Source organism: Pediculus humanus, genomic scaffold (assembly GCF_000006295.1).
Source record: "Pediculus humanus corporis 1103172107707 genomic scaffold, whole genome shotgun sequence".
NCBI lineage: Eukaryota > Metazoa > Arthropoda > Insecta > Psocodea > Pediculidae > Pediculus > Pediculus humanus.
The window spans coordinates 97,976-110,462 of NW_002987311.1; the positions used below are offsets into that span (position 1 = coordinate 97,976).

Sequence of the window (12,487 nt, forward strand, 5' to 3'; positions counted from 1 at the left end):
AAAGACTTTCTAGAACCTTCGATTATATTTGAACATCAAAAAATAAATAAATTAAAGATGGAATCATAACAATATATATATTATTATTATTATTATTATTATTTTGATTCTCGTTTTAAACGAGTAAAAAAAAAAAAAAAAACAATTTTTTACCTTTCTCTTGGTTTTGAATTATTTAACATAACAAATATTTAAAAATAACGGGGGGTTGGGGGTGGGATGGGGGGAGAGAAAGGATAAAAAAAAAATAATAATCTAACGATGGTGTACCTGTACTACCCGCAGGAAGTGTTGTTGTGTCCTAAAACGTTGGCCCAGAGCCGCAAGTTGAAGCTTAAGAGAGCCTTCACCGATGCTGCCAGCGAAACTGCCGCCTACGTCAAAACGGTACTCGTACCTCCATATTTTATAAATTCAGTAGATATATATATTATTATTATTATTTTAGTAAACACAGTTTATTATTATTATGACCGTTTCGCTATTTATTTTTATTTATTTATTTAGTTTTCATTTATTTTTAATTGGAAATTTAGTTCACCGCTTTTTTTTGCATTAGTTCCTTTTTTTTTCAATTATAAGCGCTGTTATTGAATAATAATAATAATTTTAAGAAAAAAAAATCCGTATAACAAAATTCAAGGTTTGTACTTATTATTTGCGTATTCAAAATATTTTTTATTTCGCCGCTGTTGAAAAAAAAAAAAATTATTTGTTTACTTTTTTATTTTATTTTTATATAAATTGCAAAAAAAAAAAAAAAAATTTTTTTATTCATCGTCATTTGTTTTTGTTTTTTGCAACAATCATCAAATGCTTCGAATTAATAAATATCAAGATTTATTTTAATATTTCCGGAATAAATATTTTTTTTGTTAATAAGTATAATTTAATTATAGTTAACAAAATTTTTCCATTTATTAAATATTAAAAAAGAAAAATGGGCATCATCGATAACAGTTGCGAAAGCAACAAAATTTTCTCTGTTTTTTTTTTTTTTTTTTTTTTTTACCCTCCCCCCCCCATTAATATTTAAATATTCGAGAAAAGAAAAAATAATTTATTTGAATTGGGGAAAGATGGGAAATTAAATTTTTCATTTTTTTTTTTTTTTTTCATGTCATTTATTGTTTGCTTTATTCTTAGTTTACATTTTTTTTTTTTTTTTGTAACAACTTTATTCATTTAAAAAAAAGCGTTCGTATGTACTTTTAATAATTAATTTTAAGTAAAAAATTATTGCCTCGTAATTTCCTTTATTATTATTATTATTATTATTATGTTTTTTTTTTGGGCAATAATCCTTAGAATGCTACCTTTTGCTTTTCTTTTTTTTTTTTTTTTATTGTGAAAAATATTAAAAAAAAAAAAAAAAAAAAAAAAACGTAACGTGTAGAAATGTGACGTGAAACGACGACGTAAAAGGTTTTTTTTTTTTTTTTGTTAAAAGTTAAAAATTGTGTCCGAAGCGGGACATGTTAGGCGCATGCTTTGAATAATCGCGCACATTCAATACAACCAACTAACTGACTGACTGACTGACACTGGGGAATCGCCCAATTTTCGGATTATGTCCAAGATAACAAAAAAAAAAAAAATATATATGTATATATGTACATAAATGTATCAAAACTTTCACGAGTCGGTTAATAAAAAATTACTAAAAAATCAATTTAAGTGAATTTAATAAAAGTGAGTGACAAATTATTATACAGTTGAATTAAATAATAAAAAAAAAATGAACCGATTTTAAATTCATGGACGATAATCGTGATTATATCTATAATAATAATAATAATAATGACGATAATATATATTAATATGTCTTATTTATTTAAAAATAAAAATAAAAGAAAAATTTTAAATTTTTCATTATTTTTTTGTTTGTTAATTTTAACGTTTCGGTTTTTCTTATACAGAATGGCGGCGAATGGCCTATATAAATAATTAACGGTTTTTTTTTTTTTTTTCTTTAACATAAAGAATATTTTAATTTTTTATTTCTTTGATGGAATATCGTTAAAGAAAAGAAAAGTAAATTATGTAAAAAAAAAAAAAAAAGAATGAATTAAATTAAAAGCGTTTCTGTAAAAGAAAAGAAAAAGAAAAACAATTTTTAATGATTGTTTCCGTTGAGAAAAAGAAACATTTTCCAGTTTGTATTACAAACCTTTTTGTGAGAGGTTATAGTAATTGTCATTGGTTTATAAATAAAAATGTGGTGCCTTAAATTGATATATTTGAAAGGGTTTATAATGTCATCATGTTTTTTTTAATTATGTTTTTTCGTTCAGGTTCTTATTAAATTTTGGTGAAAATCTTAAACCTTCTGTCAACGTTCAAAGGGCAGGCGATCTTTGTCCTCATATAATAAAACAGGTGAATTATTTTTTTTCACCATGATGCTCTCGCTTATTTTTATCGCTTTTATTAAATATTAATAATAATAATAATTATTATTATTATTATTAAGTTGAATGAATTTTTTTAAACAAATGTAAACATATACATAAATAACGTATTTTATTCTGCTCGCGAAAATTTTTATTTTAAATTGCTTTTCTTAGTTTTTTTTTTTTTTTTAATGGTTTAAAATTTTATTTATTTATTTATTATTATTATTTAACGATTAGGCTACGGTTTACATTTAAAAAAAAACATTTGAATTAGACGTCGTATTTTATTACTAGTTAATAGATGGTTTTTTTTTTAAAAATGGCTCTTTTATTAATTATTTAGGAGATTTTTTTTTAGTTTTACATATATATATAAGATATCATACATATATATCGTGACTTTAGTGTGCTTGAAAAAAAAATCTGCTATTATTAATAATCATTTAATTTAGTTTCATTCGTGCAAGCATGCAGGCAAATAATTTAATATGCATTTTAGCCTTTTAGATCAATTATTATTATTATTAGTATTGCAATCGAAAAATCAGAATTATATAGTGAGTTGGTAATTGAAAACTTATTGATTTAATTAACAAAAAAAAAGAAAAAAGAAATTGTTATCATTATCATTATTATTTTGTCTCTCTTTCTCTTTCACCCATTCATACTCGTTTTAAAAAAATTTTTTTTTGTTAAAAGTTACGTACTTTACGGTTAAATAAAACAATGAATAAAATTTGTTGGTAATTCTATTAATATTTAGTTTTTTAAAAAAATTTATTTATTTATTGAAAAATTAGTCCGTTACATAGAAATACGCGTAATAAATAAAAGAAAATAGGAGGAAGGAATTTATTATTAAAACGTAATAATAAAGAATAATATGATGAAAAAATTAATAATAGTATTATTATCAATTGTTATTAAGTCGAGGATGATTAAAAATCCTAAAAAAAACATTCACGGAAATAATTCATTAATAGACAGATAGTGGAAAGTTAATAAATTAATAACATCGTAATTATTGGTCGATGCTAATCTGCTACATCAAGAGGATACCATTAAAGGTAATAAATAATCATTTTTCCTTTTTTCCATTAACCCCCCCCCACGCTATTAATTATTTATCATTCATTTCAGAAAAAAAAAACAAGAGTAATTATCCGTGTTATTATTATTAATATTTAAAAAAAAAAATTATTGTTCGAATGTATACGTTATGATTATTTAGTAAGGTAAGTTTTCCGGGAGCAAATTTATAAAATTTTTTTTTTTATAATAATAATAATAAATGAATGAAGAATTTAATTAACGAATCACATCATTCGCGATGAAATTTCTTTTCTTTTTTTAACGCTCTACAAATGTTAAAATTCGGATAAATGACGGTGGTTTTTCCACTTGGAAAATATATTTAATAAAATGATAAAAATTCAGTAAATTTACGTCATAAATTTATAATTAAATTTATTTATACCTTTTTGAGTAAGTAAGGAATGTTTTTTTTACCTGACAAAAACATTCCAACGAAAATTTTTCACACGAAATTAACATTAAAAGGGTTTTTTGCACGTATTAACGAAATATTTTTTTTTTTACTTTTAAACGTAAGCATACGCAAATACCTGCGTGTAAGTGCGTACGTATATTATAAAATAAATAAAATTTTAATAACGAAAAAGTATTAAAAAAAACGGTTTGAACACGTGTTTATTAAAATCGATAACGAAGTTTAAATAAGTATTAATTCCGATTAGCGACCGATAATAATGACATAAATTATTATTTTTTTTTAATACCATTTTTATTAATTAATAAAAATAAGGCTTAAAAAAAAATATATATGTCAATTAAGTTAAAGGGATAAAATATATAGATTTAAGTAAATTAATTTTTGCTACGTTGACGTTTTTTTTTTTTTTTTTTACATATAAAGATTTATTTATTAATAAATGAATTAACTTTAACGTAATTGTATTAATAATATTATAAATGCTCTCTTATTTGCAATTTTAAAAAAGTCAATTAAAATTTTTTTTTTTTTATCGGTATTAGTGCATTATTATTATTATCATTTGACAGTGATATTGATGATTTAACCATATACCTGATTTTTTAAAATTTTAATTAAAAGGGAATAAATAATTGTGCGTTCACACTCTTATAATAACAAAATGTGTTCATTGTTTCAGCTTCGAAAGCCTGTTTCCACGCTCTCGATCCCGGCGACCATGAAAGGTCCGCCTGGTCGAGAGGGTAGCGTCGGAGGAGAAGATGCCGGTATCGCATTAGTAGGTGTTCATTCCGACTATCCAAAATATGCAGAAGACCGAGGAAACATGCAAGGAAAGGTAAAAAAAAAAATTTTTTTTTTTCATTCTCATACTATGATTTTAATATTTTATAACTCAACACAGGGGTTCGTGTATTATTATTACAAATTTATTTATTTTTTTTTTTTCATTTTGAATTTCAAATGTAAAATTATACGTTTTTACTTGTTTTTTTTTCTTTTATTAAAAAAAAAAGAAAAAAAAAGAAGCTAATAAAGAAATTTTTATTTACGTGTAATTTCTTTTTTTTACTATCGAAACAATATGATGAGAAAAAAAGAAATTTTTTTTTTTTTAATGTGTGATTGAAATGAGAGAACGTTCGCGGAGTACAAATGAAAATATTTTATTTAAATAGTAAAATTTTATTCAGGGAAGTCCAGGAAGAAAACATAAACCCAATGTAGGCTACAGGTTAGGACAAAAAAAAGCACTTTTTGAAAAAAGAAAAAGAATAAGCGATTATGCATTAGTTATCGGAATGTTTGGCATTATCGTCATGGTAATGGAAAACGAACTATCCAGTGCAGGTGTATACACAAAGGTATAATATAAGATTTTTTTTTAAAAAAAAAAAAAAGGAAAATTCTTTTTATTAATAGTTAAATCGTTAATAACACACACACACACACACACACACACACACACACACATACAGTTGTCGAGATTGTTAAAGGATCGATATCGAATTTTCTTAACAAAAAAAAAAAAAAAACAATCAAACTATCGAAAAAAGTTTGTTTTTTCAATTATCCAAAAGAAAATAAAATAATAATAATAATGATTGATTTTTTTTGTTTGGAATTAAAAATTTTATGCTTGTTTTTTTTTTTTTTTTATTAGCCGCCATTTTGGAATAAGAAACATACATATATATATCGTGTGCATTTAGAAAATTATTCGTAAATTTTAAATTAGTTGGGATATAAATAAAATAAAAACTTTATTGAGTAAAAAAAGTTAAGATTTTTAAATCCACATGCCAAACTCGTCGTTAAAATGAAAATTTTAACCACATAAGTGATTCGTTTCGATTCTGGAGGGGGGGGAGAGGGAAAATAATTATTAAATAATTGATTATTTTAAAATGAAATATAAATAAATATTATTATTGTTTTTCAGGCCTCATTTTATTCCACCGCACTCAAAACTCTTATTTCTGTATCAACTGTGATTTTACTTGGATTGATTGTGACTTACCATGCACTTGAAGTACAGGTAAATTTATTTATTTATTTATTTATTAATATTCACGTTATTAAAATTTTTACTTTTAATTTTTTATTTAGATTTTTCATTTAAAGTTAAAATAAAAAGAAATATTTGTTTTTTGTGTTTTTGAAATTAAAATTTTTCTTCTTTTTTTCATTTCAAACTCATGAGTAGTTATTCTACTAAATTATTATTAATAATATTTTATTTAATGTTCAAAATGCATGGGGACACCAATAGAAATTAGATTATTGATCATAGTTTGCAACGCCCAATTAAAATATTATTAATTTAAGGAATTTATAGTATTTACGGTATTTTCAGTAAAAAAAAAACAAAAAAGATGAATTTTCACTTGTAATTACTGGGCGTTCGAATGCGTCGTAATTTACATATATTTTTACATTTTTTTTTTTCAAGTAAATAAGAATAAATGAAGTCCATTAAATAATTACTTTTATAAAAATGGTTTTTTTTTTTAAATACTCTTTCAAAAAAATTTTTTTTTTTTTTTTATGCAAAATTGATAAAAATAATTAAACCAGGTAAAAACATGGATGCACGCACGCACGTTCGCACGCACGTACATAAAAGTAATAAAATATTTTGCCCCGAAACTATTTGTGATTAAATGAAAATGAAAAAAAAAAAAAAAAAAATTTTCCCGCATTTTGTTGTGCGTGTGTTTTAGTTAATAAAAAAAAATTTACAATTGAATAAATTTTATTGATTTTTATTATTTGAATTTTTGAATCATAAGCATTAACAACAAATATCAATGTCAATAATAATAATTTAAATTTCTCTCCCCCCCCCCACCTTCCACCCCTTTTTATTTTTTTGTATACAAAGTCAAATAAATCTTTAACAAAGCATAAAAAAGAAAAAAAAATTTTCGCCCTTTTTTTTTTTTTTTTTAATTATTAAAATGAAAAGTTGTAAAACTTACTTGTTTTATTTTCCGGAAACAATGGGAAAGAAAAAAAAAAAAAAAAAAAAAAGAAAAGTTATTTAAATTTTAATGTAAATGGAAATTAAAAAGGAAAAAAAAAAAAAAATTAAATACGAGAGTGAGGCCATTAAAAGTTAAATATTTTTTTCCTTTTTTTTTTCTTCCTCTCGGGGTTTTTTTTTTTTTTCTTGAATTTATTTTATTTATCACAATCCTTAAAACTCGATTCACTGTTTAATTACATGGTAACAAATATTATTAAAAAAATAAAATACATAAACAGTTATTAATTGTAAAAAGAAAAAATTAAATTTTAAATCGTAGAAGCGAAATTTCGTTAAAATAATTATTATTTTTTAAAACGGAATTTTTTATAAAAATATGTCGGTTTTTTTTTTTAAAACTAATTACATGAATTTAAAGACGATGGCGTTAATCAAGAGTTTTAAAAAAAGTATTTATTGTCCTCTTTTAGTGATATTGAAAAATGGAAAAAAATTAAATTCAATCATTTTTTTTTTTTTTATTCAATATGATAAATGTAACACACGCTTGAGATTTTTTTTTTTTTTACCGATAAAATTGTAAAATAATAATGGTAATGGTATAAAAAATTATTTCGAGGCTTAAAAAATGTTCATCCGACCTTATTGAAAGATATAAAACGAATATTGTGAGTGAATAAATAAAAAAAGGAAATTTTCCTTTAACATAAAAAATTTAAAGAGTAAATAATTGATGCTTTAGATCCGAATGAAAATATTGATGGACGGCGTTCTTGTTGTCAATTGGAGAAATAGAAAAAAAAAAAAAAAAATGGATGGTCCTGATGTCGGTAAAAAAAAGGAAATTAAAACAAAAAACGGTACACAGGATCAGGATTTTTTTTTTTTTTTCGAAAAAAATACGAATTTGTTTGTCACACATGTCTAAAACAATCGATTGTCGGTTACGTGTCCAACAAACAAATCAACCATCATCATCATTAGACACACAATAATATTGAAAAAAGGCACGAATTATAAAAATAAAAAAAATTCATGTGAGTTTTGCACCCGCGGAAAACAAAAAAAAAAAATCATAAAATTGAAATAACGGAAATATTGTGGTTTAAGTTTTAAAGAATCCGAAAGCTGTTACAACCATCGATTTATTGGAAATTCGAAAAAAGAAAATTTATTGAAATTGAAAATAAGAAAAAAATGATAATGGAAATCCCTTCGAGCGTCCATTCCTTGAAAATCGAATCCAGGATAAAAAATAAAATTAAAATGATAAAAAATTCTGACAAACTTTAAGATTTTCTTGTGAAAAACTAAAAAAATAGTAATGTCGGCTGGAGTTATTATAATCGCATAAAGTTACTACTAATCATTCTATCGAGAATTTTCGTTTAAAATTAATTTAATTTTATAATTTCAGTTATTCATGATTGATAATTGTGCAGACGATTGGAGAATTGCAATGACCTGGCAAAGAATATTTCAAATATCAATAGAATTAATTATATGCGCAGTACATCCGATACCGGGACAGTATTATTTCTTGTGGACCACAAAATTAGCCAACAAAGGTAAATATTATATTATTTATAGTAGTAGTAATAATAATAATAAATAAATGATATGTACATTTATTCAGGTGGCGATATAGGATCCAGATGGGTTCCATACGACGTCACTCTTTCATTGCCAATGTTTTTTCGCCTTTACCTCATTTGTAGAGTAATGCTTTTACATTCGAAACTTTTCACGGATGCCTCTTCAAGGAGTATCGGAGCATTAAATAGAATAACTTTCAACACAAGATTTGTACTTAAAACATTAATGACGATTTGTCCGGGAACTGTTTTACTTGTCTTTATGGTTTCCCTATGGATCATCGCCAGTTGGACACTCAGGCAATGCGAGAGGTAATCATTTCCGTATACTCACATACGTCGAATCACACACACACACACACACACACAAATATCAATCCAAGATTTAAATGAAAAATGAAAAAATTACAGGAAAATATTATTTTTCCATTCGTTTCGAATGGAATCATAAAATTTATTGAAAAGTTTTTTTTTTTTCCCACCAATATGAAAAAAGGAAAACTGTATTTATGCCTTAAGATGATGTCCCATTTTTTATTATGAATATAAAAAAAAAAAAAGAAAAAATTTTCTCTGCCATGTGGATATATATAAAAATAATAAAGTTTTTTTTTTTTTTTTTGGATTTTAATTATTTATAAATAAATCTTTCGGTCGTAAATAATAAAATGACATTTAAATTAATTTTTAAATAACTTAATCGCTTTGTGTGGTTACTGCTTTTTTTTGTAATATTAATGACTGCTAATAAAATAAGTTATTTTTTTTTTAGATTTCACGATGAGGAACATGCAAACCTTTTAAATGCCATGTGGCTAATAGCAATAACATTTCTCAGCGTGGGATTCGGGGATATTGTGCCAAACACATATTGCGGACGAGGAATAGCAGTTAGCACGGGAATGATGGTTCGTAGTTTTTTTAATTTAAATAAATCCATTATCCATTGATTGTGATATAATTTTATTTATTTTTGAATTGAAATAAAAAAACAATAATAATACAACAACAATAATCTAACAACCAAATTTTATTTTTATTTATTTCAATTAATATTTTCGCTTTATTACAAATTTTCACTCTCTCTAGATAATAATTATTTTCAGGCTTTCATAAGTGTTTTTTTTTTTTTTTTTTTTTATTGTTTCACGAGACATTATAATAAGTATAATATTTTAGGGTGCCGGTTGTACAGCTCTTTTGGTTGCCGTCGTGTCACGTAAAATGGAACTAACAAGAGCTGAAAAACACGTGCATAATTTCATGATGGACACTCAACTCACCAAACGGGTAATTTCCCTTTTTTCGCTATATATAATTTTATTTTTATTTATTATTTTAATTTTTAAAACTTTTGTTTAATATTGTGATTTCAGTTAAAGAATGCGGCGGCAAACGTTTTGAGGGAAACTTGGCTTATATACAAATACACGAGATTGGTAAAGAGAGTAAATCCCGGGCGGGTTCGCACTCACCAGAGAAAGTTCCTACTTGCCATATATGCGTACGTTTTTTTAAAAAAAATTTAATTAATTAATTAAAATAAATATGATGACTGTCAATTTTTACTAATTTTATATTATTTTATTTTATCTTTTTTTTTTTTCTTGGTGTGGGGGGGTTTATGTTGAATAATTATCAACAGCTTGAGAAAAGTTAAAATGGATCAAAGAAAACTCATGGACAATGCTAATACAGTTACTGATATGGCAAAGGTATTAAATAAAAATCAAAGTTATCTTTAGCATTTTTCTGTATATTTAAAAAAAAAGCTTTTACCAGTCTTAGTCTAACAAAAAAAAAAAAAATTAATTTTTCATTAAAATCGATACATGATAAAAATAATACATAATCAATCAAATGATCTGAAAAGATTTTTTTATTTTTTTTTATTTACAGACTCAAAATTCCGTTTATGAAATAGTTTCGGATATGAGCAGTCGACAGGATACATTAGAAGAAAGACTCACAAGTTTGGAAGACAAATTAAATGCCATACATGAGAAAGTAGAATTTTTACCCGACCTTATTTCAAGGTAAGTCTAAACTAATAACAAAAAAAAAATTAACTTTATATGTATGTGTGTGTGTGTGCGTGTGCGTGTGCGTGCGTAGACGTTCGTTCCTTCGATGATAAGATTTAAATTTTTAAGATGCCTGACACAGTTTTTTGAAAAATCGGACAACCGTAGAAATTTTTTACATCCGGATGCGGCTTCTTCTATAACTCCGGTACAATCAAATGCTAACATAATTAATTCCGGTGGTGGTGGTGCAAAAGGACCCGTGGCGCCTTCGACTTTATATTTTATGCCTTCACCGAGTCAAATTCCGTCTCCTCCGCAAACGCAGAACAAAAATGTTCCGCCGAACTGTTGCACCAACTATCATTGGCCAACTTCAAATTCTTCGTCCGTCAGCGTTAGAAATCATTCGCCTACACAAATTCCGGATTCCAGTTGAGATTTTCTTTCCTGACGGTTGTTACCATTAATTTTAAATGAACTCGAGTAAAATATTGTTGTGCCGATAAAAATAATTTTTATATGAGGCGAAAAATATGATCTTTAAACAAAAAAAAAAAAAGAAGCTCAAAACGTTTTTAAATAATAATAATAGTTTAGTAAAACTAAAAAAAATACAAAATTCAAATAACACTCCCTTAATCTTTTTTTTTTATCACAGCACTGGAAAAAATAAATACATAAATAACGTTCTTACATGCATGGGATGCACACACACATACACACATACACATACAAATTGCGCGATTTATTTAATACATCGTTACATGAAATAATACATAAGTCTTATTATTTTAATTTTTAGTTTCATTAAAAAAAACCCAAATTAATCATTGCATGAGCGCGCACACATTAAAAATTAAATAAATGAAATATGTATTTAACACATTGTTAATATTAATAAAAATATTTTTTTAAAATTATGACTAAAATAGGCAATACTAACATTTATAATATAGTAATATAAAATTAATATATATATATATATATATAAATTTTTTTTTTACTATAGTTTTTAAAATGATATAAATTTTATTATATTTATTTATATTTTCCATTGGGTAAAAAAATATTTTCATGTTTTTATAATTAGAAAATGAAATGATAAAGTAAATAATTTAAAATGAATTCCCAAACGTAATAATCATCTATTAAAGAAACAAAATTTTTATTTCGAAAAAAAAAATATATATATATATATATATAGAGTTCATATAACTCGGGTGCGTGGGTGATGGTCTTAATTATCAGTTTTATTTATTTATTAATTTTTTTTTTTTTTGTTCCCCCGTTAGGAAGTACGGATACTTCAATTAATTTACACAATTTTCCCTTAGGATAATATCCGGTTTTGTCGGGAGGCACATTTTTGTCCTTGTGAATTTGTTGGTTGTACAAAACTGTGTGAATGAAGAATCCCGTTAAATGTGGTTGTATACCATTTCTTCCGGTCTATTTGATTTTAATGTTTTTTTTCTAAACATTCATGTTTTATATTCGATGTCGGACATCCGGTCGAAAGTTTTTAATTCTGATTGAAAAATTCGAAATTTGTCACAGTTGATATTTTCCTTGTTTTTAGGTCTAGGTGCGAAATTTTATATTTTGCTCAAGAGACGAGGCTAAAATTCTGTTTATTCTATTACTGTAGTATACCTCTCATTCTTTAAAAATATTATTTTGTTTGGAGTTTGGTTGTTTTTTTTTCTTTGTGAGTCATATAAAAATTTTCCTACAGCCCAGAGTACCCGTCGGATGTTGTTACTGGATCAAACACTTTGATGAAGTCCTCTTCGTTAACGTGTTCCTTCTTTTTTTTTTTTTTTTCAAATATGTTCATTAACAAAAACATATGGGTAATTTTTTCGTTTCCCTGGTTCCAATTCGGATCTTGGAATTTTAACATAGCAAAGAAAAAAAATTACTCTTATAAAATTCTTAAACAACAAGATATAATGTAATTTTTGATA

The 12,487-nt window shown here is 24.8% G+C and overlaps 1 protein-coding gene across 1 annotated transcript; it reads left to right on the top strand.

The window, feature by feature from the left end:
- Window positions 1-4,570: 4,570 nt before the first annotated feature.
- Window positions 4,571-10,956, top strand: Phum_PHUM307630 (Small conductance calcium-activated potassium channel protein, putative; the record flags this gene model as incomplete). The annotated part of the gene is made up of 11 exons (XM_002427216.1): window positions 4,571-4,747; window positions 5,103-5,273; window positions 5,852-5,947; window positions 8,316-8,466; window positions 8,535-8,805; window positions 9,266-9,401; window positions 9,673-9,783; window positions 9,870-9,997; window positions 10,139-10,208; window positions 10,393-10,529; window positions 10,647-10,956. 11 exons carry the CDS (start codon window positions 4,571-4,573, stop codon window positions 10,954-10,956), a joined length of 1,758 nt encoding a protein of 585 aa, XP_002427261.1.
- Window positions 10,957-12,487: the final 1,531 nt, after the last annotated feature.